Source organism: Balaenoptera musculus, chromosome 10 (assembly GCF_009873245.2).
Source record: "Balaenoptera musculus isolate JJ_BM4_2016_0621 chromosome 10, mBalMus1.pri.v3, whole genome shotgun sequence".
Classification (NCBI taxonomy): Eukaryota; Metazoa; Chordata; class Mammalia; order Artiodactyla; family Balaenopteridae; genus Balaenoptera; species Balaenoptera musculus.
Window position 1 is genome coordinate 84,500,935 of NC_045794.1, and position 27,497 is coordinate 84,528,431.

At 41.8% G+C, this 27,497-nt stretch overlaps 1 protein-coding gene across 5 annotated transcripts in view; it reads right to left on the reverse strand.

Annotated features, from left to right (window-relative positions):
• Positions 1–466: 466 nt before the first annotated feature.
• GNPTAB (N-acetylglucosamine-1-phosphate transferase subunits alpha and beta) overlaps positions 467–27,497 on the reverse strand; it is an 81,044-nt gene continuing 54,013 nt past the window's right edge. For 4 of the 5 annotated variants that reach the window (XM_036866447.1, XM_036866446.1, XM_036866444.1 and 1 more), the window contains 14 exons: positions 25,822–25,983; positions 24,925–25,104; positions 24,528–24,698; positions 22,144–22,273; positions 20,841–21,044; positions 19,061–20,166; positions 16,793–16,992; positions 16,363–16,582; positions 15,570–15,683; positions 11,566–11,651; positions 11,212–11,310; positions 7,547–7,714; positions 3,891–3,981; positions 467–1,909 (listed from right to left, as the gene is read on the reverse strand). In XM_036866447.1, the coding sequence (XP_036722342.1) occupies positions 1,832–1,909; positions 3,891–3,981; positions 7,547–7,714; positions 11,212–11,310; positions 11,566–11,651; positions 15,570–15,683; positions 16,363–16,582; positions 16,793–16,992; positions 19,061–20,166; positions 20,841–21,044; positions 22,144–22,273; positions 24,528–24,698; positions 24,925–25,104; positions 25,822–25,983 (3,009 nt within the window). In that variant the 3' untranslated portion in view covers positions 467–1,831. The remainder of the gene's footprint in view (positions 1,910–3,890; positions 3,982–7,546; positions 7,715–11,211; positions 11,311–11,565; positions 11,652–15,569; positions 15,684–16,362; positions 16,583–16,792; positions 16,993–19,060; positions 20,167–20,840; positions 21,045–22,143; positions 22,274–24,527; positions 24,699–24,924; positions 25,105–25,821; positions 25,984–27,497) is intronic. The other variant, XM_036866445.1, reaches the window with a different exon arrangement.

Here is a 27,497-nt window from a genome sequence, read left to right on the forward strand (position 1 = left end):
ATTTGGACTATTGGTTCTGAGGCTTTAAAATTCTTGAAGACCATTTGACGACTCAACTTCTGAGGTTCTTCTGTTCTAATGATTCTACTGAATCATTAGATAAATGATTCTATGAATATTCTGATTCTGTTATCCATCTCATTATCTATTAAGCTCTGAATAAGGTGTGGGTTATATTCACCTGACCAGAAATCTCCATCACACCCAAATATTCATTTCTCTAACTTTTCTAGAATTCTTCACGTTAAGAAAGATACCCAGATAACCCCTGAATTTTTACCACATAAATCCCATTTAGAACTTACTTTCCCCCATATAATGACATTCTCCAGGTTGTATACTACCAACCACCCTCTCCTTACACTGCTTTCCACTTAATTTCAGTTGTGTTACAGACAGATCCTGACATGCCATATAAGCACTCAAATGATTTCTGAATCTGGATAAAGAACTCATTCCTCAAAGATTAAAAATCAAAGCAGCAGATAAAATTTAAGTTTTTATGAGACTTCAATTTTTGAAATACATAACTCTTACAGCACAAACACAGTTATTTACAAGTTATTTTTACAAAATATGTATGCCATTTTGAAAGAATACTGTTAAGATCATGGTCTAAAATACCTGTCAGAGTTAAAAAAGGACACATAAAATCCACAGTACAATGACATAAATAAAACATGGCTGAACATCAGGGCTTACCCACACATAAAAATACTAATTCTCTATCCCAGTGGTCAGCAAACCATGGCCTATGGCCCAAATCCAGCTGGTGGCCTGTTTTTGTACAGCTGCGAGTTAGACATGGTTTTGACATTTTTAAAGTATTGTTAAAAACTAAACTAAACAAAGAATATGCAACATAGACACATGTGGCCTGCAAATATTTACCATGTGGCTTTTTACAGAAAAAGTTTCCTGATCCTTCAAGATGTGAAACTAATTGAGAGCCAGCTACTGGAATATACTGGTGAGTATTAAAGAAGATACCACTGTTATGGGCCACTACCATCAGCACTACTCATTTCTAAAATGAGGCACTTCTTTTTGAATATGTACATCTTCAAAACATAATTACATCTGGCAAGTAGCTCAGCTACTTAACTCTAGCCCTTTGTAATCAGGCCTCCACATGAAATCACAGTATTCTTAGGGGCTGAAGAAAACAAGCACATAGTATCAGATGTCAGTCACTGAGCTCATAAATAATGGTAAGTGGGTTAAGATCACATTGTTTTAAATGTTAATAAAATCCATAATTTAGATATTGCCAATAGGATGTGATATTGCTGCATTAGTTAAATAACATCTATAAAAACGTTTACACATCCCAATTCATTGTTTTCAAAAGCAAGGATAACTTAGTTAACTTAGTATCTACTTACTTTAAAAATGAGAAATGGAAAAAAGAAACAAACAAAAAAACCCCAAAATGTAAAACCACAGCAAAAAGCTTTGGAATGCAAAAGACTGGGGACTCTTAGCAAAAGCACTCGAGCTGGCTTAGGCTTCTCATATTAGTTAGCTGCTCAGTTCCCATAGCAACCATTGCTGTCTCTCATCAGTGAGGCTTTTCACTGAAAGAAAGACCGGTCCATGAGCAGCAAATGCTTTAAAAGTAAAACCAGAGCTGCTCAACACAAATTTTCTGTGTGTTGGTTAAGCAATTCCTGGTCAGTAGGCTATATTCATTCCAGAAAACAAGTTATTATACTGGATGTTTTTCCTTCTTCAGGCCAAGCTGGCTAAGCATTACATCACGAAGACATCTCTGATGTCGAGTTTTAAAATGGTCAGTGAAAGCTGAGGTAGATTTTCAGATGAAGATCTTTTATACCTTGATTCGATCAGGACTAGCTTCTTTGTGTATCCTCCTTCTGGGAAATATCTTCCGCTTAAGTGCAATTAACTAAAGGATGAAAGACAGAAAATAAATTTTAATTCTCCAGGTTGACAAACTTTTAACTTTCTTTCTGAGGGTCCTATGACCTTAATCTTTTCCACAGTCCTATACATAAAAAACAGACAGCAAATAAGTCTCCATCATTCCTCCCCTCAAAACGAAACCAACCACTGATTTTGTTTGGCTTTGTAGGTTTAAAGTTACTTTGGTCCAAGTTTCATTTTTTTAAGACCTATAAAAACTACAGATTTTTACATAGCAATTACCACGTATATTTACTTTCACAGTGTCTGTTTGTCAGGTCTTTCTACTGAAGGAAACGGACTCTTCAGACATTAAGATATTGTCTCTGGGTTTGAAAATGACTACATGTGTAAGTTGGAATTTTAATTTTTTTTTAAGAATTCTATCACCACTTTTTTTCCTATACTTAGTAACCACAGCAATAATCATTGGGCATTGCCTGTATTTTCAAGTTCATGAATGGGTTGAAATACAAAAGTTCATTTATAACTTAGTAGCTTAGAACTTGGATAAATACTTCTAATAGAAACAGTTTATCCATGATACGTCTGAAATGGAAAACCTGACCACCTTTATAAGAAAGTTTCAATGAGAAAAATGTGTTCTTTACAGATTCAATTTCTACTGCTCCATCTTGAGGTGAAAGCAGAGCTTTGCCCAAGCGTGGACCACGATGGTCTGGATGACGAGCTGGGATTCTGGGGCAGAGGACGAGGCAGCCACTGGCTCGTTTGTGAGTGTGTAGAAGTGAAGGAATTTGATTCAGGTAGGTGAAGAGCAGGGTGTCAGGGAGGAGAGGGGATTTACTCTTCCCTTCCTCCCCCCCTCCTCCTGCCTCTCTGGTCCCCTATTCTCTGCAGATATAAACAACAGCGAAGAAAGGCCCTCCTGTTCCTTCCATGGCCACCAGCTGCTCCTTTCAGCCAGTGTCCCTCTCCTTCCCCATCGCAGGCCAGCACACAGCTGACTCACAGCTTCCTCGCTGGACCTCTGTTCTAAAAGCAGGTACAGTCCGTTTAAGATTTTTTTTCTAAGATTTTTACTTGCCAAGAACAACGGCAACAAGATCAAGAGGAAGGTTTCTATTCCCTGGGAAGTGGATGAAGGTTAAATTGCAGTCCTGCTCGCCTGTCAGACCTTTATTTCCTGAGTTTCCTTCCATCTGCAGCACGAAGCCCAGGGCTATTTATCCTAAAGCTCTCAGTTCTCAGGCCGCCGCCGCCTCATTGTAAGTAAACTCAGTGTAAGCTTCCCATCCTGACCGACAGCCGGAAAAGCTCCACTTGAGAGTCACCTGGAATGAGGCAGGTTCGCCTGCCCCGCACAAGTCGGGTCAGCCCAGACACCCGTCCCTTCCTTCCGAATCCTTTCTCTTCAGAGCATTTCACGCCTGCTGTGGCCTAATGAGGATTCTCTTATCCCTTTCTCTTGACCTCACAAATCTCCCTCTAACTGCTGGGAGGTGGCTGTGCGTGCACCTGTGTGGGGATGAACTCCCAGCAGCTCAAAGGAAATGTAAGTGGGAGACGGGCCGTGTGCCCGAGCCAGGCACCGTCAGCAGAACAGAGGGAGGCCTGAAGGTAAGACGCTGTGGCCACTAGTTTAGAAAGATTAAAAGAAAGAAAATTGGAGACCCACAGAAAATTAGTATCAGATGCGGATTCGAGGTGGGTTTTTTGGTTTAAAATAGTTTGACTTGTAGACTTCAGGCTAAAACTGAAAAGCTCTATTTATTGAGCTCCAGGTACAAAGAATACTGGTTATAGATTTAGAAGATAAATGGGAAAAAAAGGCGATTATGACTGTTGCCTGAATATTATGAAATATTTAACATACATGTATAAGCCAACAGAAGAAATAAACATTTTCTTATGAATTTATATCATTTTCTTTAAAAAAAAAATCAGATGTTAATATACCAAGAAATACTGTTTGATATCCACATAAAATATATAAAACTTACCTGTTCAGCAAAAAAAGAGAATACAGTAAACATAATCAATGTTGCTAGCACACAATGAGTCCAAAACTTCAATTTGTCTCGATACACCCTCCTGTTCAGAGAGAAAAGAAGGAAAATGTGTAGTTCTGTGTAGGGTTTAACTATCATCACCTAGTAAAACTATATACCGTTTACTAGTTTAGCAAAAACAATGTTGTGAAACACAAAAACAATGTCTGGAGGCAATTCTAAAATGTTAACATAATTATACATTTCCCACCTGAGTTCAGATTTTCATTGTTATAGTAAATATTTGAATCAGTAAAAGTTACCCAGGCAGGGGAGAGGACTTCAAATTAGAATTTTTAACAAATTAAACAAAATCCCCTCTTCCATTCATTTGTATTCGCTCAGTCACCCAACCAGCACCTCCTGTGGATACAGCAAGGTGACAAGGAGAAGTCCCTGCTCTAAAGTATCTGCAAACCTGGGGAGGTGCTGACGTGCAGACAACCAGCCATCACACAGGTGGACAGAAACATCTATTATCAAAAGCAGAGTCTTGTGGAAAAACAGCGAAATGAGGAAAGCACCACAGAGACGGTGGCACTTCATCTGAGCCTTGCAGTGGGGAAGGAGAGCCTGTGGCTGAGAAAGGGGATGAGTGTCAGCAGTCGCTGCAAGCTGGGTCCTGCAGAACTGAGCCAAGTCTGCCATGGAGGCGCTAGGGACACTCGGCCAAGGAGAAGCAGGTAGGTGTGAACTGCAGTTGTTCTGGAAAACCAGGCAATAGCGTTTGGACATAATACTCTGTGGGAAGGGGGATGATATATAGCATGTGTGTGTGTGCGCGTCACAATCGGGGTGCAAATGGTGGCCGTCTGAAGGATGGATGTCAAAGCAGGTGGCCAGAGGCAGGCAATCCGGTTAGTCTGGGCAGAGAAAAGAATGAGGGCTGTACTAGGGCAGTGAGAATGGAAGGAATGAAGCAACAGAATAGACATTCTGAGGGTGGAATCAACTGGACTAGGAGATAGATAGGATATTGGGGATAAATGGGAGTACAGCAGTTTCATCACCTGTAATTTGGAAATAATAATTTGTTATGAAGATTAAATAAATGCTTAACATAAGGCTTAGAAGATATGCTGACAACTGGCAGGTTCAGGCCTCTGTGCTGAGTTCCAGGCTTATTCACACCTGCCTGGTAGTGGGTGTCTCTACTCTGAGTCACATATTCCGAATGGTACCCTGCCCTGTTCTTCCTCCTGTGTGTCCTACGTTAAGAGGATCAAAAACCAGCTCAGTGAGTTCTAATGTCTACAGTATCATTCAGAATCTACGTGTACTTTGAAGAGCTAAGAAGCCACAGGCTGTGACACAGCTAATGAGCTGCCCCAGTGACCAGAGGACCCTGTAACAGCTGAAGGGCAGCTGAGCTCCCCTCCGCCAGCCAGGCACTGAGCACCTGCCATGCACCAGGGATGCAAGTGGGCTCGGACAGGGAGCGCCAGCCTCTGCCCCGACGAGCGCTCACAGTCTACAAGGAGCGACAAGCACACCACATGGGCTGCTCTGAGTGCGGAAGCTGCTGTCCCCGAGGAAGGGACAGGAAGAAAGCCACTGCAGGAAACCAGGGGAAGATGACAGGGGACTCGGGAGTGCAGGATCACGAAAGGAAAGAGAAGGAAAAAGTTTCTGTCGGGTTGGCCAAAAAGCTCGTTCAGGTTTTCTTCCGTAACGTGGACAAACCAGAAGGAACTTTTTGGCCAATCCAACAGAAAGTAGGGCGGCGCTGGTGGGTCAGCAGTGAGAGATGACGCAGAAGCGGGGCGGGCAGAGGAAAAGGAAGCCCCCAGATCAGGGAACTGCCAAGAGCAACCTGCACCTGATTCACAACACAGAAACCAAAGCCCTCTCCAGCTACTCTCAAACCCACTCCTTCCTTATTCAGTAGGGCCCTTGAAGGTGAATTTAGTCACGAACTGGATTTGTGGGGATTGACGGCTGGAACCGTACAAAGATCTTTTTCCTCTGAGCTAAAGGAAAGTGAAAATGGTGAGAAGCCCTTCCTTGCCATTGCTAGAAGACAACTTATTTAGTAACAACTTTTCCTTATGAAAATAAAAATATGTACATAGTAGCAATGCACATGCTAATTGTCTCACTTACCCAACTGCAAGACACCGAAGAGTTCTAGCTGCCAAGGTCTGCTAATCTCCTTTGTCAAATCTCTGCCAATTGTATCTACTGCTTTCTCTTTATTCCCTGGGCCATGTCCTTGGTTCACACCTTGACCATCTGTTTCCAGGACAACTGAAATGCTTACTGCTTGTCTCTCTGCCTCGAGTTCCCAGACAACACTGCCTTACTCCAGACGCCTTCCTCACCAGCCCAACCCCGCAACCACTGCTAGTTATCTTTCCAAATTGAACTCTGATGAGACAGACATCTAAAAAAATCTCTCCTGGGAAGCCCTATTCTCTAAAGAAAGATGTCTAATTCAGATATAGCCCTTCACAATTTCTCCTTTCCCTGTCCACAGCACTGTCTTCCGTAGCTCGGTGTCTTTGCAGGTACAAAGGAACTCTACCGGGAACTCTTCCTACCTGGAAAAGTCCTTGTCATAATTCAAAACCGAGTCCAAATGTCACCGTCCCATCATGGAACTAGCTGCTTCCTCCTCTGTACTCTGAGAGCACTGAAGCCTATTGTCCTCCGTGTCACGGCTGGTTAGCTGGCTTCCGGTGAAGGCCGGCGCAGTGTCCCTTCCGTCTTGCACAGGCAATATCGCATCTAACTGGCCTCACTTTACTGCACTCCACAGCCCTGTGTCAAGCAAGTCTATCGGCACCATTTTCCCAACAGCATTTGCTCACTTCGTATTTCTGTATCACATCTTGGTAATTCTTGCAATATTTCAAATTTCTTCATTATTATGTTTGTTACGGTGATCTATGATCAATGACCTTTGATATTACTACAACTTGCTGAAGGCTCAGATGATGGTTAGCATTTTTAGCAAATATTTTTAAATTAAGGAATGCACTTTTTTTTTTAGATATAATGCTATTGCACACTCAGTCTGAACAATATAGTCTGAACAACATAGTCTGAACATAACTTTTATATGAACTGGGAAAGGCAGTGGTCTGGAACCGAACCCGCAATATCTCCGAGGTTTGCCCCTATTCCTAGTACCTGGCATGGCGGGCAGGCAAAGGGTCAAAAATTGCCCTAAATTGAAAGATAAAATTATCTTTCTAATTAAGTGTTGGTAGTAAATGGTAGTAAAAATCAAAGAAGGAAACATTCTAAAGCAGCTTTGGAATACAGTGGAACGAACGTGTGGAGCGTCCGGAATCAGGCTGGACTTGCCACTTGTCAGCTACTCCACCTTGAGCAAATCACTCACTTGTTACTGTGCTCTCACCTGTAACGTGGCAACAAGAGCAGCACCTTTCACTGTAAAGAGTAAATATACTGCCCAGCAGGTACTCAAGAAACAGGGCAGCCACTCTGATGGCAGTGATGACGAATAAGGCGCAGAGAGTGTGCTCAGCCAGTGAGCTCAGTGAAAACTATATGTGTACTTTACAAATAACACAGTAAAGAAATTTCATCGCTCTAAAAAAAAAAAATACACATATGTACGTATATGAAACAGGAAAACTTACCATTCCTGCAGCTCATGCATATGAAGGAAACGGTTTCGATACTCCCTTGGCAGCTCAAACTGGGATGGGATGGGGAACACGGATTCGTAGAAGTCCCTGAGAACAGCCTTCACTGTCTGGGCATCTTTATGATTGTGGTCGATGTTGTCATTCAGGCAAACAAACTTCCTGGAAACAAGAGAGACCCAGGGTTATTACTGGTTATCATAAGGATGATCCTTACCTAACAAAAGAAGTGTGGATTCCAAATATATTTTAAATGGACTTATGTCCCAAGTTGTTGCATTTACTGATATGATTCTCTAGGGGAATACTGTTCTGTAAATTATTTTAATTTCTATTTGGCATGTCCCTGACTGAAGCATTCTGTTAGCATCCAGGGAAAAACTACTAAATGCCTACAACTGAGTTCTCTGAACTGATACAGTTACATTACTAAGAACAGTCCTGTAGATCATTGCAATAGAGATGGTTCCTTATAGCTATAGATTTTATGAGATTGATGACAACTTCTTAACATGTCTCCAACCAGGCTGTAAGATGCTAGAGTTCCAGCAAAAAGTAGGTTACAGTGGTGCTTCCCTACTTGTTTCAAGTTCCCTTCCCGGCAAAAGTCACTAAGCTGAGGGCCCATTGAAACAGTAGGTAGGGATAACACCACTTTTGAAGTACATTTAATTTTAATTTTATTTTTTTACAATTTTATCAAGTCTAATAAAGCCCTCAGATCCTACCACCAACTTACAGGAAATACAGGGGACAGAGGAACACGTTAAACAACTGGGAGACAATCAGAACAGTCCAAAGTTCAGGAAATCTACAGAATATATAATCTGATTTCTTCATATACACATGTAAACATTTATATGGTTTAAAAAAAAGAGATGGGGAACCTATGGACTTAATTGCAATGAATTAACTTGATACCATTTCAAACCAACAAAGTTAAAAACATAAATGCTTATAAAAGACAACGGAGGAAAAAAGTCTCTGCTTATTGAAGATGAGTGATGAGTAAGTGAAAGTTCATTATCCTATCTCTTCTCTAAACTTGGGGAAGTTTAAATTAAAGGATATTAAAGAGTTATGTCAACCAAATACAATGCATGAGGCTTGACTGTTTCCTAGATTAAAAACAAACAACAGCTGTAAAGGGCATCTGGACGCAACTGGTGAAGTCTGAATATAGACCATCTATTAGATGGTATTATTTTAGTCAGTGTTAAGGTTCTTGGATATGTGTTAGTGGTCCTGTGGTATAAAGGAGAATGACTCTGTTTAGAAGATGTGCTAAACACTACTGAGCCTGTGCTCTACAGCCCGTGAGCCACAACTACTGAGCCTGTGTGCCACAACTACTGAAGCCTGCGTGCCTAGAGCCCGTGCTCCGCAACTACTGAGCCCATGCACCACAGCTACTGAAGCCTGCGTGCTCTTGGGCCCACGTGCCGCAAGTACTGAAGCCCACAAGTCTAGAGCCCGTGCTCTGCAACAAGAGAAGCCACCACAATGAGAAGCCCACGCACCACAACGAAGACCCAATGCAGCCAAAAAAAAAAAGACGTGCTAAAATAATGAGGGGTAAAGGGTCTGGATGTTTGCAACTAATTTTCAAATGGTTTAGCAAACAAAACAAAAACCAAAACCAAACCTGTGTGTTTTTGTGTTCATAAAGAGAGATGAAGAGAGAGCAAACAGACATGACAAAATGCTGAAAATTTAAAAGTCTGAGCTAAGGGTTTATTGTACTATTTTTTTCAATTTTTCTGTATCTTCAAAATTTTTCAATAAGTTGGGAAAAGTTAAAGAAGAAAGTATGTGTATGAGACAAAGAGTATGTGTAGACACAGGGTAACTAAAGCAGACCCTGCTGGGTGCCCAGCAAACACTCCCTCTCCTTCCTATGAGAACTTGCATTTTGCTCAGTATTTCTCCCCCATGAGCTGACTCAAAAGGTAGGCAACCGCACCCCAGCCCAGAGTCAGCTTCTGACTAGCGTTAAGTGAATCCCTCCCCTTCACAGTATAGAAATGGGGGAGGAAACAACACACGACACACAGGAAGGGACAGTCCCCTATAGCCTCAGAACATGGCTGTGTCTGCAGGGACACTGGAACTGCTGCAGCTGCCCTATCTCCAGCCTGAGGATGAAGCCAACACAAGCAGGAAGGGAGAAGGGCAGAAGAGCCCAGATACCGCCTAGCCTAGATTCCCTGTTAATGCGATAAACCTGTCCTTAAAGCGTAAGCCAGTCAGAAGGCTGGTTTTCCACTCCTGACTTAAAAATGAGCTTCCCAAAGTAAAACAGGAGTTAAAGATGATAAAATCTGTTCAGGGTTATAGGACGTATCTGGGCCCGGCAGACACTGCTGGAAAAGCCTGTCTTGCCTTGGGTCTTTTCAGCAAAACCCTATCCCTTTAAGTATCATGAAGATGTCTGTGAATCCTCTCGCCCAACAACTTTCAAACTGGCACAAGACATAAAAGTATAGGGTACAACTAAAAACTCTAAATTCTCAATTGATCTCACTTCAGATCACCAAGGACTGAGCAAGCACATCGATAGAATGGGGGAAGCAAAAAGCAAGTACTGAAATTGGCTCTTAAGGTTTTTTTTGTTTTTTTAAATTTGAGCAGGGCATTCCAAGAAGGGAACAGCATGTACAAAAAGAGCTGCAAGCTGGGTGGTTCTTAATTATTATGGCTTATTGTTTGCTTAGCTTGTGGGAAATGTTATTTTGTAGGAAATATTTTATGAATATACTACATAAGTATTAAAAATATTTTCATTTTTCTTAAAATTCCATATTCCCCCCTGCCCAAAAATCAAGAATGGAATTTTAAGAAAAAATACCATGGCTTTAAAATGCCCAGAAATTTTATACCTCTGATCGTGTATAATTAAGATAATTTAAATGAGATAAAACTGAAAACTTCCAAAAGCATTTGAAAAACTCAGATGAAAACATTCAATTTCATATGCCAAGGTTTTTTTTCTGAGAAACTACTGAAACACCTATTTCCCACTAAAGTTCAAAACTCAAAAATGCAGATTTTAACCAATTTTATCGAACTAGGGCAACTCTTAGGGGGCCAGGCTGGAAATTTTCAAGGTTTACGTAAACCTGAACATTGAATTTATCCCCAAAGAATGACTGCGGTTTACTGGATTAATTTTCACATTTATGGTAGCATTCCTTTTTCCTCAGAAGCTAATTTGAACTTTACTTTGAATTGCAAAGGTAGGTCTAACCACCAAAACAACTTCTCTGGGAGCACCTTTTTAGAAATGCTCTGAGAGTGCTAGCCGTCTGGCCTCACCTCCCCGACGATGCCGTCCGCCCCTCAGCCTCGCCGAGCAGTCCTGTCACTGGACTCTGAGATGTCCATGCTCGTCCCTGTGCATGCGGGGCCCGATCTCAACTCACAACTCCTATCTCTCGCTTCAGACACTACCTCTACCGTTAGACATTTCCGTCTGCTCCAAACAGAAATAAGCCACTCCCGTCTCTCTAGTCCTACTGCTTTTTTTTCCATGTTTACTTGCATGATTAAAGATATTTTTAAAGTTACAGGAATTCTCCATACTTTCTATTCAATTGTGCTGTGAACCTAAAATGTCTTAAATTAAAAACAACGACAACAAACAACAACAACAACAGTACCTGGGGTTTTTTCTTATATCATCCAACTGGCCAACCACATGAGAAACATTGGTACGAATCATCTTAAAAGCAATTTCTTCTTCTCCCATGATTTCAAATCTAATATCAAAACATATTTAAAGAGTTTAAATATTTATGTGGATATGTAAAATAAAATTTCAATAAGAAAAGCGTTTTATAAAACTTTAAAAAAATCAACATCCTTGGAATGACTTAATTTTTCCACATTACTAAAGAAAATAATCTCACATAAATTTCAAAGAATGCTTAATAGATAAACTATGGTAAAATTATGAAAATACCACTCATAATTATCCTTAAATTAAACAAAGAGAAAATGTATGTAGTACTTACCTGTATTTGTTTTTGTCCTTATATGCTTTGTGGATTTTATCAGTTACTGGTTTACAGTTGGTTACTAGACTTTTAGTGACTGGTGGCTGCGAGAAAATAAAGACGTTACCTCAGGGCAAAGACTAGGGTGAGGCGACTGAAGCATTCATCTCAGGTGCAAAATTTAAGGGGGCACAGAAAGACTCAATAATTAAGATGACTATTTTAATGTAATATTTTAAAAAAATCAAATGGCATACTAGGGCCCGCATGCTAATTTCCTGTTACTGTGAATAAGGTTTTATTTTAATCACACATTACTACACACTATCTGTTAAAACAGTCTTATAAGTGATTGCTATAATTTTTTCAAAGTGAAAATAAATTTCGAAGATAAACTGTAATGAACTGGTCTATATGATACTCATAAGCTAAGCTGTCATTCTTATAGTAATAACAGTTAATTACAGTAATGAAGCCAACACCTTGGCTAAGAGTTCACTTGAGTAATGTTAACTAATGCTGTCTGTATAATTAGTACTTATGCTCTAAACAGCTTTATTTGCATAGGCCTCAAGACTAACTTATAACCATTAGCAAAGCAGCCCCTACTTACTTAATCCTTAGCATTCAAGGGATATTTGCTGATTCTAAACCTCATGCCAGATATTTGGTAAAACAATAAAATACTCTAATAGATGAATATGTGTGCATTTCTTTAAAAAAAGCCCTAAAATCCCTCAAGAACCCTTCATCACGCCTGTAAAAGGGAAAGATGAATAACTGTTTTCTACGCATAGATCATCTTCCTTAGAAAGGAACACTCTTCTCTAAGTTCTATACGAGTGCAAGGGGTTGGTAACTGTAACATCTTACTAGGAACCCAAAGTTTATAGAGAAGGAAAGACAGACAAGTGAAAGGACGGATGTGGAAATACAGATGGTGAAAGACAAGTCTGGAGCGAGCACTGAAACAGGCTGAGCCACTCGCAAAGCTCCCTGGATCTGGGGTGACGTCAGCAGCCTCTAAGGCAACCTGTCAGCACGATCACAATGTGGTCCCGAAGAGAATGAAGACCAGAGAGGCCTGGTCCAGGGGAGAGGCTGAGGGGAGATGGTTTAGGAGGCCAGCACACTTTCTCCTTTCTTCCTCCTCTGTCCAGTGCTCTGGGTTTGCCCACCAAGAAGATACCAGAAAAGGCAAGTCAGGGCAGCCTGGAACCCTCGGCTCACTGTGCCCCTCCTGAGATCCGAGAAAGGCTGTGCCCAGATCTCTGATAACTGGTAGAACTTTATTTTGACAAATACATAAAAAAATTTTTAAACCAGGACACCTCTGGATGATTTAGAGTTGATTATATTAGCTTTGTTGGGGGTAACTCCAAATTTGGGGAAAACAGAAAAGAGCTTTATCATTGTTTGAAAAATCCTAAAACTGAGAATGTTTTTTAGCCTATGCAATCTACTTTCTTTTTTTTTTTTTTTTTTTAAACTTTGATTCTATTCTCTCTGGAGGCAGGGAAAACACCTACAGTGATTACAAATGTGCCTTTTTAATCATTAAGAACACACTTGTAAAGAACTACTAACATCTCTGTGTAACAGTCTGGGGCTGACAAAGCATTTTTACTGGATTGTGCCAAAAATCCAGAAGAAACTGCTGCAGCTCACAAGACAAGCTGCCGTTCTCTTAGCCTGACTGCGCATCAGCTCCATGCGAGGCCTCCTGAGAACCCACAACCCAGAACTAGTCTCCACCTGCTGATTCATGCCTGTTTACCCCACTAGAGCAAGCTCCCTTAGGGCTGACACCAGGTCTTATACCTCTACCTCAGTTTTGTTGATTTCATAGTTTTAAGTTTTAGAATATTTAGAGAACTGGCTTTAAGTGACACATTGTATAGAAACCCATGTCATATGCTGAACTAACCAACGCATGATCAGCAACACTTATAGTTTGTCTACGGGTTCCTAAAGCTGCCGTGCTGCCCCTCACACTGTCTCCTCATGAGGGAGCTTCCCGGGACCCTCCGAGAACACAAGTGAGAAATACCATCCCTGCCGTGTGCAATGAATGCCAAACGAATGATTGCCTTCTTTCAGGAATCAGATTTTTAACTGATTCATTACTCTTCTCTACATTCATTTACAAACATCTGCAGTTAATTATAAGGCTTGAACATTTGCAAGATGGTCAGTTTTTTTAAAATACATGTTATTATGATTATGAAAGTATAGTCTATTCATTATAGAAAATATGGAAAATACTAGTGTGAAAAAACGATATTAAGAACTACCTATGGGGCTTCCCATGGTGGCGCAGTGGTTAAGAATCTGCCTGCCAATGCAGGGGACATGGGTTCGAGGCCTGGTCCAGGAAGATCCTACATGCCACAGAACAGCTAAGCCCATGCGCCACAACCACTGAGCCTGTGCTCTAGAGCCTGCGAGACACAACTACTGAGCCCAAGTGCCACAACTACTGAGCCCGAGTGGCACAACTACTGAAGCCCACGCACCTAGAGCCAATGCTCTGCAACAAGAGAAGCTACCCAATGAGAAGCCTGCGCACCTCAACAAAGAGTAGTCCCCGCTGGCTGCAACTAGAGAAAAGCCCGCATGCAGCAACAAAGACCCAAATGCAGCCAAAAATAAAAATAAATAAATTTATATTAAAAAAAAACTACCTATGTTCAAAAAAAAAAAAAAAAAGCCGGACACAAGACTGCACACTGCATGATTTAAAAAAAAAACAAAACATATATATATACACACACACACACACTGAAATATTACTCAGCCATAAAAAGAAACGAAATTGAGTTATCTGTAGTGAGGTGGATGGACACAGAGTCTGTCATACAGAGTGAAGTAAGTCAGAAAGAGAAAAACAAATACGGTATGCTAACACATATATATGGAATCTAAAGGAAAAAAAAAGGTCTGAAGAACCTAAGGGCAGGACAGGAATAAAGACGCAGACGCAGAGAATGGACTTGAGGACACGGGGCGGGGGAAGGGTATGCTGGGACGAAGTGAGAGAGTGGCATGGACATATATACACTACCAAATGTAAAATAGATAGCTAGTGGGAAGCAGTCGCATAGCACAGGGAGATCAGCTCAGTGCTCTGTGACCACCTAGAGGGGTGGGTTAGGGAGGGTGGGAAGGAGATGCAAGAGGGAGGGGATATGGGGATATATGTATACATATAGCTGATTCACTTTGTGGTAAAGCAGAAACTAACACACCATTGTAAAGCAATTATACTCCAATAAAGATGTTAAAAAAGAACTACCTATGATTTAACCTACTGTCATTTTCATTAATTTTGGGGATGTGTGTGAAGGTATCAGGAGTTTTCCATAGTTCAAACCATATTCTGTATATGGCAGTACCCATTTTCCCCCCACCCAATTTTATTTTATAAACATTCTTCCATATGTATCAGTAAAAATTAACTGTAAGCATCACATAATGGCTATATTATATCCTTGGTCCATCAATTCTAAATGCACTTTTTTTTCCACATTATCATTTCTCTGAAGCTGGGATGCATCTTACAATCAACAAAGTCTTCCAATCATTTCAGCCAAATGCTACTCTGATATACTTGTGTATAGATCATCCACTGCCCCTAGTGGTAAGATCCAGAAAGTGCCAGCATCAAAGCAACTGAGCTTTGATGACAGATGGGATTCCATTTGATGTTTAACCTCAGGATTGTTCTCCCAAGCCAATGAGTATACTCTGGCACTATCTTCCGCTATCCTTAGTGAATAGGATGTCTACTTATAGAACATAAGCAACTAATCTCAGTATTAGCTTAACATCCATTAGGGAGGAAAAAAAGATATTCCAAAGAAAAATATGAATGATTCTGGATTATCTGTGCTACTGATTTCCACCAAAGACCTATAAACAGAGCCTGCTTCTAGTTTTTGAAGTGCTCTACAGAAATGATGTAACTAACACCCGATAAGGATATACTTTCTACTTTACATAAAAGAACCCATGGCACTCACCAGATTGGGATCATAGTACGCTTCCTGAGTTGGCGGGATGTTGTTTAGCTGAGTGATATTAGCAGGAAGCATTTTCGAACAATTTATTAACACGTGTTCCAGACCTGTTAAGTCCTAAAAAAGCAAAAATAAAAGGATAAACCTATATATACATTACAAGTAACAATTGTGGTTTTAAAAATAAAAATGCTAAAGTCACCAAAATTTAAGCATTATCGTCAAAGAGGGTTTGACTATATGATTCTCACCCTAAAAAGAGCAGAATGAAACAATACAAATAACCCATCTTTGTCTCAAAGTAGAACATACGGGACTTCGAGGCACCGTTTTACACAAGGTGGTCCACGGGATCACCAGATGGGTGTCCTGCAGCTGGATTCATCTTGGAGCTCTCCATTAGTGAGTGTCCTGCTCCTGGGACTAAAGGATGCCATGACAGAAGGGGCTCTGCAACACCGTGGGCCTGGCTAAGATCTCCACTTGGCCCCACCTGAAGCCCCTGAATGAACTTGTCACGAGAATCTTATCTGCAGGTATGGTCTGCCTCATCTCCAAACAATACAATTACAATCCCTACTGAAAGCCTAAAAAAAGTAATCTTATAAAATACGAACTTCAAATTTGATTTTAATCCTGGCATTTAAAATGGACTAGTTGTGAACCCCCTCATTAAATATGAAGAATTACTTGTACTTGCATTCCATTGAAGTATGTAGGGGAAAGAGAGAAAGTATCAAATGTAAAAGTTTAGTTCAAAATATCATGAAGTTTAGGGGAAAAAAAATTACAGTACCTGCAAACTTAAAGGCAGGTCATGAATTCTGGTAGCCAGCGTGCGGATTTCTCTGTCAGATAAGACACCAGATTGGTCTGTGTCAACTTCATCAAAAACTTGAGATACGTTCAGTGGCTGAACTGCACTCATGAGATAATAAAAATAAGAGAAGGCAAACTGCATGTCCTCAGAGTGGCGCACTTTGTGAAATGATGTCTTGTCAAATTCTTCAGGGAACCTGTCCAAATGTAACATACCGTGAGATCTGGATATTTAAAATATATACAGTACCTAACACTTGTGGAGTCAGAATCTTCCTTCCCACTTATTTATACTTTCGACATACTAGTCATCACGTGTCAGAGCCATAAACGCAGCATAGAGAGGACGTAAACTTCAAGCAGCCTTGGCTCTGAGCACACACAACTCAAACACAAGCAAGACTTACATGTCTTGCAGTTCCTGCATAACTGTTCGGTCGATCATGTGAGGCATGTGTGCAGGGACTTTCCGAGACGTGAATCCAAACTTGCTATTTAGAATTTTGTTTACATATCGGAGGGAATCTGCAAACGTATCTTTTAGTTGCCTCCCTGTGTGTTTGCTGTCAGTAAAGTATGCCAGTTGTGTCTTCAGTGACTCTTCTTCCTGAAAAGAGAATTCCACACAACACAGCATTGTGTTTAGTGCACAGGTGCCCTGTGTTAACAAGAGACAGAAGTACTACTTTATGTAACGTGGTAATAACTAGTCACTAACTGTCCTGAGGGGCAAATGAAACGAGCACTAACAGGTCTCCTCAAGCATCCTAAGAGCAGGACACAACTGGATTTCAGTGAGAGTATCGCCAACATCGGCTTGAGCACAACAGCTGTGGGGTGGAGGTCTGCTTTTAGGGTACTCTTTAAGGACTAGTCATTGATCATGAGATTTCATAGCCAATTTCAATGCAATATGTAATTGATTTATAGTAAATTTGATAGTGCTTTCAGTATCAAGTTATTTCTACTGGTGACATCAAAGCAGCAAGTCCTTGAGTTCTGAACACAAAGACTAGAATACAAAATTGGTTTCACTATGTAATAGTGTTAATATTATGAAATGTAAAGAACCCTATCAAAACCAGTAAGAGGCGAAACTGAATGAATGGGCAAAGAATATTGGCAAAGAACCTGAACACACTTTACAGAAGATGAAATATTTTTGCTTCTCAAACTGATGAAAATATAGATGCTATTAACTGCTGTTGGTTAGTCTGTGGAGAAACAAGCACGCTTGCATACTGTTTGTGGAAGGAGGAAGGGGTGCAATATTTAAGAAAGACACAGTTAAATTTTATATGCAATAGACCCTTTAACCTAGCAATTCTACCTACAGAAATAAAACTTCCTCAAGAGTAAGATATATGTACGAGAATATTTATTGCAACATTAGGTATTTGTACTTGCAAAACACTGGAAACAACTTACAGCTGTTAAAAAAAAAATGGCAATTTGCCCACATACTACCACATCAAAGGCAACTGCAGAGCAATATATATAACTTCACTGCTGCAAAACAAACTATATAGTTTGTATGTCTGCATATCTATAGAAAAATACTGGAAGAATACCCACCAAACTACATATTCATAGTGACTGTCTCAAGTAAGGAGATTAAGGAAGTAAGGAGACAGACCTTTCCCTTTTTTTTTTTTTTTAACTGCTTTTTTTGTTTTTTGCATTGCTTGCGATTTTTACCATTAGCCTATAGTGCTTTTGCAATTTAAAAAGCAGGGAGCGGGGGAGAATGAGGAAATCAATGTAGGCAAGAACTCTGCATCCCCTCGCTTAACAATTAGTAAACGCTACCATGTCAGGGACAAGATACTTCCTGAAGGCCGTGAGAGGAATGAGACAACGCCCCTCTTCATCACTCTCCCCCAGCCCAGCATCCACTCACAGCTGTGCTTTGGTCATGATCCAGCCCCACCCTTCAAAGGTCAGCTCACAGGGCATGTCCTCCTGGATGCCTCCCCCCAGTACCTCCAGGCAGAGTTAGGGAATCTTCCCTTTGGACTCCTTGTCCACACTTCAGCAGACACTCATCACACTGCCACAATTATCTGCCCACAAATCTGTCCTCCCAGCTTGCTCTTTGAGTCTCCAAGAGCAGCGACTGTTCTCACCATCTTGCACTCCCCGGCAGTCAGCACAGTGACGGCGCTTGTGAGATGTACAAAGGACCCCAGGGCACCGTGGAGGCCGTGGTACAGGAGGGAGAGGGCTTGGCTCACCCTCACCTGCTGTTGTGATGTCGGGAAAGCCAATGAATTTATCTGCCTCTCCGGTTTTTCATTAGTAAAGTTTGAAAAATATGAGATCTGACTGCACGAGGTATGCAAAAGCGTTTTCTGATATCACAACCTGCCAAGTAAAGATACCATCCCTGTTCTACTATGGACGCAGGGTATGCCCCTGGCTAAATCCCTTACTCATTCACGTGAAGGCTGCTTCCTAAACTGCAAAATGGGGACAATGATAGCAGACCCTTACAAGGTAGTTTTATTGTTAGAATTATTGGGCCAATTAAATGAAACCACGTAAGAAAAGTTCTGAGCTCAGTGGCGGGCACAGGGAAGTACTGAATAAATGGTAGCTATTATTATATCACTACCACTTACAAGGTTATTTATTTTTCCTGAGCATGGGAAAGAATAAGGCTGGATGTAACTTACATCAAGAAGATCTTGGAAATACTTTTTCTTCTCCCATGGCAAAAAGCCCAGGTAACTCTCTGTGTAATGTTGCAGTTTTCTTCCAGGTAATACTTCATTACCACCTAGGTAACTGTTAGCATTTTCCTCCATTCTGTTCTTCTCTTGTTCTTTCCCTGTGATTACCTTTTCTGTCTCCCTGTTTTCCAGTGGGAAAATCAGAGATGAGAGCTTTTCTTTTGACACACCTCCACCTCCTACTTTTGGGGTCACAGCTTTGGACCTGAATCTTGCTTTGGTTTCTAAGTCCAGGGGTGGAGTCTGGCTCTGGGAGTGGCCATTCACTGTCATTGTCACTGCTGGAAAAGGCAATAACCCCTGGAATCTTTCAGATGTTCCTAAACTGCTGGGTAAGATGCTTTTGTGAACCTGTTTTTCCAGTGGGGCCTCCAAACTGTCATTTCTTTGCTCTGTCATTAGAGGGTGATTTATTGTTAACTTTGCATCCTGTGGGTTCATCAGAAACGACCTCAGCAGGGCTGACTTGGACAGATTGTATCCTTTCATGGTGATGTCTCCGTGTTCTAGCTGCAAATCCAAGTTATTAAGGCTCAACTGGGTCTCTTTTGGAAGGAGTGAAATATTGACCAGCGGAATTTGCACCTCCATTTGGAATCTTCCTGTTGTGTTAACATCATGTCTTTTCACCTTGGGGAAGCGTTTTTCTTCGGGGATATCCTCAAACAGGATTTCCACCTCTGGAAGAAGCGCTGAGGGGCTAACCAAACTTTGGTAAGACTTCTGGGTCGTAGAATTCCGTTTGGGCTCCTCCCTTGTGTCAACCTCTACTGCTATCTGGATTCTGAACTCTTCATCATTTGTACTTTGAAACGTGAGATTAAAATGTATTGTGGTCGCATTCATTCCACTGTGCATTAAGAGGTGGATGGTTTTCCACTTATTGGCGATAGAAGCATGTCGGATTATTGGGTTGTCACTATAGGCGCCTTCGACTCCCCTTTTGGCTATTTCTGCGAAGCTGAAATAAGGCAGGCATTCACCTTTTGGAATAACATAGTGAGTCTGGTTTGGGAGAAGAGTTACTTTATACAATTCATGAAAATGATCTAGAGGAAAAAACACAAATATGATTTTTAAAAAAACTATGCATTTTCCCCCTTTTCCTTTAATTCTTAGGGTTTGAGTTTTCACTTTCTAAGAGTGACTTTAAAATCATCAGAAATTCTAACACAAAAGCTACTGGTATAGGGCTCATTTTTACTTTCTGAAGCAATCACTATCATCGACATGGAATGCTGAGGCTGACTCACTACGGAGACAAGGCATGATTCAGGACAGCGAATTCCAATGGTCAACTTCCATCTTTTTGTCCATTTGAAAAAAAGACAACTTTCTGACCAAAAGGACCGCCATTAATAAATAAGCTATCAACAAGATCCAGTATTCAAACCAAGCTTATTTAATGAATTATTGGTCTCCTTTCATTGTTCCCAAATTAAACCTTCACTATGTAAGATAAATCTGCTAAAATAAATCTGCTTACTAAAAAAAGAAAAAAAAAATCAGACTAGAGCAATAACAGGAAAAGATGCAGCTTCAGTGTCTCCTGTTGTCTAAAGATCTGTGCCCTCTTATAACTCACAACTAGTTTGGATGCAAGGCTGGGAAAGGGATACCTAGAGAATTATTACTTTAAGTAACAAAAACGATCCAAACCCCTCTATTTATGAAAGATTGTTATCCCCTTATCCTAAATACGTTTTTATGGCAATAAATATACCTTGCCCACAGTCACCAGCATCAAACCCACAGGATAAGACATTGCAGGCTTGGTCACAGAACTTATCAGCGAGCCAGGAATTTGCACATCCTTGATTACAGTAAGAGACGCCGCTTATCCCTCCACCGAAATGCCAGGGCTGTCCGACTCCAATGCCCCCGGTGCCCCCACCTCCTCCTGCATAGCGACCCGCACCACTGTTACCTGGAGGGGGAGGAGGAAAACAGAATCCTGCTGTGCTTACAGTCTTGGAAAAAAGCCAGTTCCTTATTTCTCAGCTGTGTTTTCAAGACCAATGGATGAATTTCAGTCAGGAAAGGTTCACCCCATTCTTTCACAGAAGATTTTACGTAGCTTAAAAAGAGGCAAACTGAAAAGGGGGCATCAGTTGCCAGTGGACTGGCTGTGGGATGACCAGGCCTCGGCACTTACCATATGTGCAGCCCAGAAGTACAGGCCTCAAATGTGCTCAAGGGGGCACGTGTAGATGCGTATGGAGAATCAGATTATTCTGAAGACTGTGACTCTCAGGACTGACAAGAACATGTCCCAACAACGGCAATAAACTCGTGACCAAGTGTCACTGCTCTGTCCCCGAGCTCTCCGGGTTCCAGAGACTCTCCTGCACATCTACGTTCTCTCCCTGCAGCGGTTCGTATTTTTCAAAAGTGCCTCTGATAGAGCTGACTGAAACACAAGCTTTGTTTCTTCCAACACCTTCCCAAACCTGTTTCCTCAAATGGAGTAGGAGGAAGATAATATCTGTGCACCTACTCTCCTTTCTTTGGTGACTGAGAAATTCAAGTGGATAATGGATGATGCTTTATAAACTGAAAGGCAGTAAAGAAATGTAAAAACTTGTTATCCTCAACAAGTCTAAATGTAAGTGTACAAGAAAGGGAGAAGAGATGCCGAGGAGAGGAGATGTTTATTTCTTCCGCATCTCTTTAGTCCCTCACTGACCTGGAGCAGTGTGCTTCTAGGGGCCACTGGCCATGAGCTCCGACAGGAACCAGTGAGAGCGATTCTTGCTCTCGAGCTCACATAATTAAGGGTATAACTGATTTTCATATTTTGAATAATAGAAGACACTTTCAAGTGCAGGGTCATGTGGGAAAATGCCCTGAACAATGACAATATGAATAAACTGGGCCACATGGGGACACCAGTCATCACCTCCAAAGAGTCTATGGATGATTGTTTCAATACACGAAAAATGGTTAATTAAGTCACTGTACATGGTTGATAATGACGACAAATGAAAAAAATTCTGTCAACATGGACAAGTTACATTTGAACACACCCTCACCGGAGCAATCACCGCCATCCCAATCACAGGCCGAATTATTACAAGCCTTGTCACAATAGCTGTCTTTAATCCAGGATCCCGGGCAGCCCTCAGCACAGTTTGGCACAGGCCATGTCAAATAAACCTACGATAAAACCAGAGGGAAAATAAAGTGGTTTCTGGTTTCTGACACTTTTTTTTAAAAAATATTTATTTATTTATTTATTTATTTATTTATTTATTTATTTATTTGGTTGCACGCCAGGTCTTAGTTGCAGATCTTAGTTGCAGAAGACGGGCTCTTTAGTTGCGGCTTGCTGGCTCCTTAGTTGTGGCATGTGAACTCTTAGTTGCAGCATGCATGTGGGATCTAGTTCCCTGACCAGGGATCGAACCTGTGCCCCCTGCATTGGGAGCTCAGAGTCTTATCCACTGCGCCACCAGGGAAGTCCCCGGACACTTTTTATTCTTAAGTTAGGATTCCTTTAACAGAAAAACAAAACAAATTGAGCCTCTAGAAAAGGTCTGCGTTCAGGGCCATCCTGTGGTAGTTTCTCAGTCCTGCCCTGCTGATGGGTCTTACCTGGCATGTTTACTCTTTTCCGTTGCTCAAGGAAAGCAGACAAGGACTCAATTTACGGGTCAGTCTTACAACATGGTCTTATAAATGATCTATTTTGAAATAAAGCAGCAACATGCCAGACTTAAATGCGAGTTCAAGAGCATGCAGGTGGGGCTTCCCTGGTGGCGCAGTGGTTGAGAATCTGCCTGCCAATGCAGGCGACACGGGTTCGAGCCCTGGTCTGGGAAGATCCCACATGCCGCGGAGCAACTAGGCCCGTGAGCCACAATTGCTGAGCCTGTGCGTCTGGAGCCTGTGCTCCGCAACAAGAGAGACCGCGATAGTGAGAGTCCCGCGCACCGCGATGAAGAGTGGCCCCCGCTCGCCGCAACTGGAGAAAGCCCTCGCACAGAAACGAAGACCCAACACAGCCATAAAAAAAAAAAAAAAAATTAAAAAAAAAAAAAAAAAAGAGAGAGCATGCAGGTGGGGCTTCCCTGGTGGTGCAGTGGTTGAGAATCTGCCTGCTAATGCAGGGGACATGGGTTCGAGCCCTGGTCTGGGAAGATCCCACATGCCATGGAGCAACTAGGCCCGTGAGCCACAACTACTGAGCCTGCGCATCTGGAACCTGTGCTCCGCAACAAGAGAGGCCACGATAGTGAGAGGCCCGCGCACGGCGATGAAGAGTGGCCCCCGCTTGCCACAACTAGAGAAAGCCCTCGCACAGAAACGAAGATCCAACACAGCCAAAAATAAATAAATAAATAAATAAATAGAATACCATGGCCAAAAATTAGTAAAACAAAAAAGAGCGTGCAGGTGGAAAGTGCGCACACAAGTCACTGCTTTTCTGTGACACTGTTGTCAACTCCTAAGCAGATTCATGCACCGTCTCGTCTCAAGGCTGAAAAGGGGGGCAGATGAACTCTCAATATCCTTATACGTGAGGTCCTGTGATGAATTAACCAGCACAGCATTCTGAGCTGTGAACCTGTCTGCTTTCAAAACAACTGACATGGTACACGGTTGCTTTCTAAATTAAAATCATTTTTGAAAAATGCATTCCCCTTTAAAATCTCCATATCTTTGCATGGTCCAATTATCTGGAAGGTCTTTCTTCATCTGGTTAACTCTTACTTGTTCTTCCAAGCTCATTTCAATCCCTATCTCAGTGTGATTTCACTCTCTGGCGCTCCCACTCCTCGCACCCAGGGCACACCTACTGGCACGGAAATCGCTGTACACAGTCACTGATTCTGTCTGTCTCCCCTGTCAAGCCATAGCTTAACAGAGTTCTAGAACTTACAAGCTCATACAAGCTCCAACTGATCACTGAACTCTTCTAACAACACTACCAGGGTCTTCCTGTCCCCCCCAGTACACAGACAGGAAACCTAGAGGCCAGGTCATCACCCAGGACAGTGCTACACAGCTGGCACCCACATCTGTGCTCATGACCACTTTCCCATCCTGCCCCTCAAAGCCAGAGTGGGGCCGGCTGCCTTCAATGAAATTTCAGCTCTGTCTTTAAGCACTACTTTGAGCTTTCTATCTTGGGCATTTTGCTGACATGGTAAGCACGATTTTGTGTTTCACAGTTATTTGCTTTTTCTGCTGCTGTAGTAGCAAATGTAGAGGGTGGGTCCTGGGTGAGAATATAGGGAAGCAAAGTTCCCACTGTAGTTTTCTCACTCCCTGATTGTTAACTTTCCTGAGCTTAACACTCAAAAATGCTTGTTTGATCAAATTTGAATATGGTATATATACTGATTTCCTTATTTCCTGTCTGTAACTTCTAAGTGACTTCTAAGCCAGGCGTCTCTTAGCTACTCACCTTCTGACCTTTGGAGTGACTGTAAAAATCATCCGGCCAGACATCCTTTCCAAACATGACATCATCATTCAGGTAAATGAACTTCTGGGACAGCCCTTCAATGCGATGGATATGACTTTCAATAGCAGGTGAACTGAAGGTAGGCAAGTGGCTCAGATTTTGAAAAACATCCTTTTAACAGAAAAAAAAAAAAAAAGAGAAAGAGAGAGAAGGCGGATGAGAGGTTTTTGTTTTGTTTTGTTTTTGGAAAGAAGGGAGGGAGGGAGGCGAATGGAAGGATTAAAGGAAGGTGGAAATGGAGGTGAGATGGGTAAGCGGGTGAAATCAGGGACAAGACAAAGAACAGCAAAAGACAGAACGGGGAACCGCAGCCTTGTGACATATGGCGAGTCGCTACCTGGTGTGTGACTATTGTCACTCGAGGATTATCGAGGTTCAGCCAGGATGGGATCTGTCCATTGGTGACAATGAAAATATTCCGAACCCACGGCGCGTGCCTCTCGATAGATCGCAGTGAGTACCTCAGCTCTTCATTATCTTCAAAACGGCTGGCAGAAACGTCTTCATCCTGCTTAGACTGAGAAAAGCATGGGGCACAGAAAGATGTAAAATGCCCCTAAGTCACACCTGCCCCTCCCAACTGTCCCTTCTGCACTCAGGGAGCGCCAGCAAACTTCCAAAGACCGTGTCCAGCTTTTAAACATTACAAAAAATGCAAAACACTCAGCATATTTAAAACAACAAAACAAAAACAGCATTTCTTTCACACATTTTTTTTTTTTTTTTTAAATAATTTTTATTTATTTATTTATTTATTATTTTTGACTGTGTTGGGTCTTCGTTTCTGTGCGAGGGCTTTCTCTAGTTGGGGCGAGTGGGGGCCACTCTTCATCGCGGTGCTCAGGCCTCTCACTGTCACGGCCTCTCTTGTTGCAGAGCCCAGGCTCCAGACGCGCAGGCTCAGTAGTTGTGGCTCACGGGTCTAGCTGCTCCGCAGCATGTGGGATCTTCCCAGACCAGGGCTCGAACCCGTGTCCCCTGCATTGGCAGGCAGATTCTTAACCACTGTGCCACCAGGGAAGCCTTTCACACATTTTTTGAAGAAAAATTTCTTGGAACTGATTCTAGGTCACTTCAATTAGTATTAACCAATGGCGGTGACTGGAAAATTAGAGAAGTGCCAATCAAGTCACCTCTCTGTAAGCCCTCTTCCTTCTTCTAATATAGTGACTCATAAATCTTTAATAATCAAAACCCTCAATTCGGGTCCTAAAACAATCTCTGCATCCCTTACCTGGCTGATGGCACTCAGATCCCATAATAAATATGCAGGACTTATGGTCAGTTCCTTTCCATTAATGGTCATATTCTTCTTCGTCTGCTTATTCAGTTCTTGGAAATCTTTGGGGTTATTCAACTTTAGAAGTGCTACGCTGGCCTCTGAATACAACTGCAACTATAAAATAACAAGAGGGTTACATGTGGAAAAACTGAACAACAAAGAAGAGACACCTTAAACTTCCCAATTTGATCCTTGATCTTTAAATACATACAATACATATATATACTACATATTGTGTACTCTACTATATGTTATATATTGTACATATTAAATGTATATCACATACATTTAAAAGATTAAAAGTTTCACATACATGTATGAAATAGTAAGCCAGTATCACCAAAAACAGAAGACCTAAACAGGCCAGACACATTTCCCAAATGATGCAATCGACCAAGTATTTAGAAACAAGAGGGAGTCAGGGGCTTTGGCAAATGGGACATCTCAGGCCCCATCTGAAAACTGCAGCCACTAGTCAATAGTGACAAAGGCTGCCAGATCTCTGGAGAGGCCAGAATCCCCAGTGTTACATGAAATCTCCAGGTTTTCAATGGTAGCGCAAATATTTTTGATTGGCATGCATTCAAACAAAACACACCTGGTCACCAGTTTGTGACCTCTGTTCTAGAGTATTACCCATCTGCCTACACTGGGGAAAGCCCTGCAAGGTAACTTCGCTGAACACTGGTGGAGAGCACACCTGCCAGCAGGTGTCTAACAGCTCTCGTGCCCACACCTACGACGGGTGTCCTGGCAGGGCTGCTTGAAGTGCTTCCACAGGAAAACCACCTTGAGAGGCAACGTTTTCAAAGCAACCATAAATCCAGGAGGGAACATCACAAGCACCAACATGTCTTACAGGCAGGCTTCCCCACCTTGACCAGAGCCCACACCGCCCTTGGTACGTTTTTTGTTTCAACTCTGTATCATACAATTTCCTGTGAAAAGAGGCTTTCAGAGCTTAAAAAGCAGGGAGAGGGTTGAAATCCAGTCATCTAGGACAGCAACATCCTTCTGCTGAATTGGCTTTTCTAATAGGGCCAATTTCTTTCTTAATTTTTTAGCCTTCTTTCTTAATTTATAAAACAGAGCAAACAAATTACTTTGGGCTCATTCTGGTCTCTTGTATATGCTACATGACTATATTTAGCTCACCTTGCAAAGCTTCCTGAGTTTATATAGGCCAAAAGTAGAGTTTATGTAGGCCCCTTTTTATTATGTAGGCATTAACTCTTACTGCAAATTGTGTGTGTGTGTGTGTGTGTGTGTGCGCATGCACACGTGTGGTCTTCCTGACTGATTACTTTCTCTCACCTTAACAGTGCCTGGTATACACAAAGCACTCACCCACAGTCAGCTCTCACTGCCGTCACTGTTCTGCCTCGCCATGTAGGGGACGGATGGGAGGCGGGCCGTGCAGGGCAAACATTCTGTCTGTTCCCTCTGGGTCCCTAACAGTCTCACTGCCCTCCCCCAGCCTCTCCTCCCACAGAACCTTGGAGGGCTCCCTGGAGTACGAAAATCACTACTCTAGGATAAATAAATGTACTACTTTAATATCCTAATTTAATTTTAAATTTATTCGGAAAATACCCTTATCTTAATTAATCTCTTCTATCCAAGCTGCT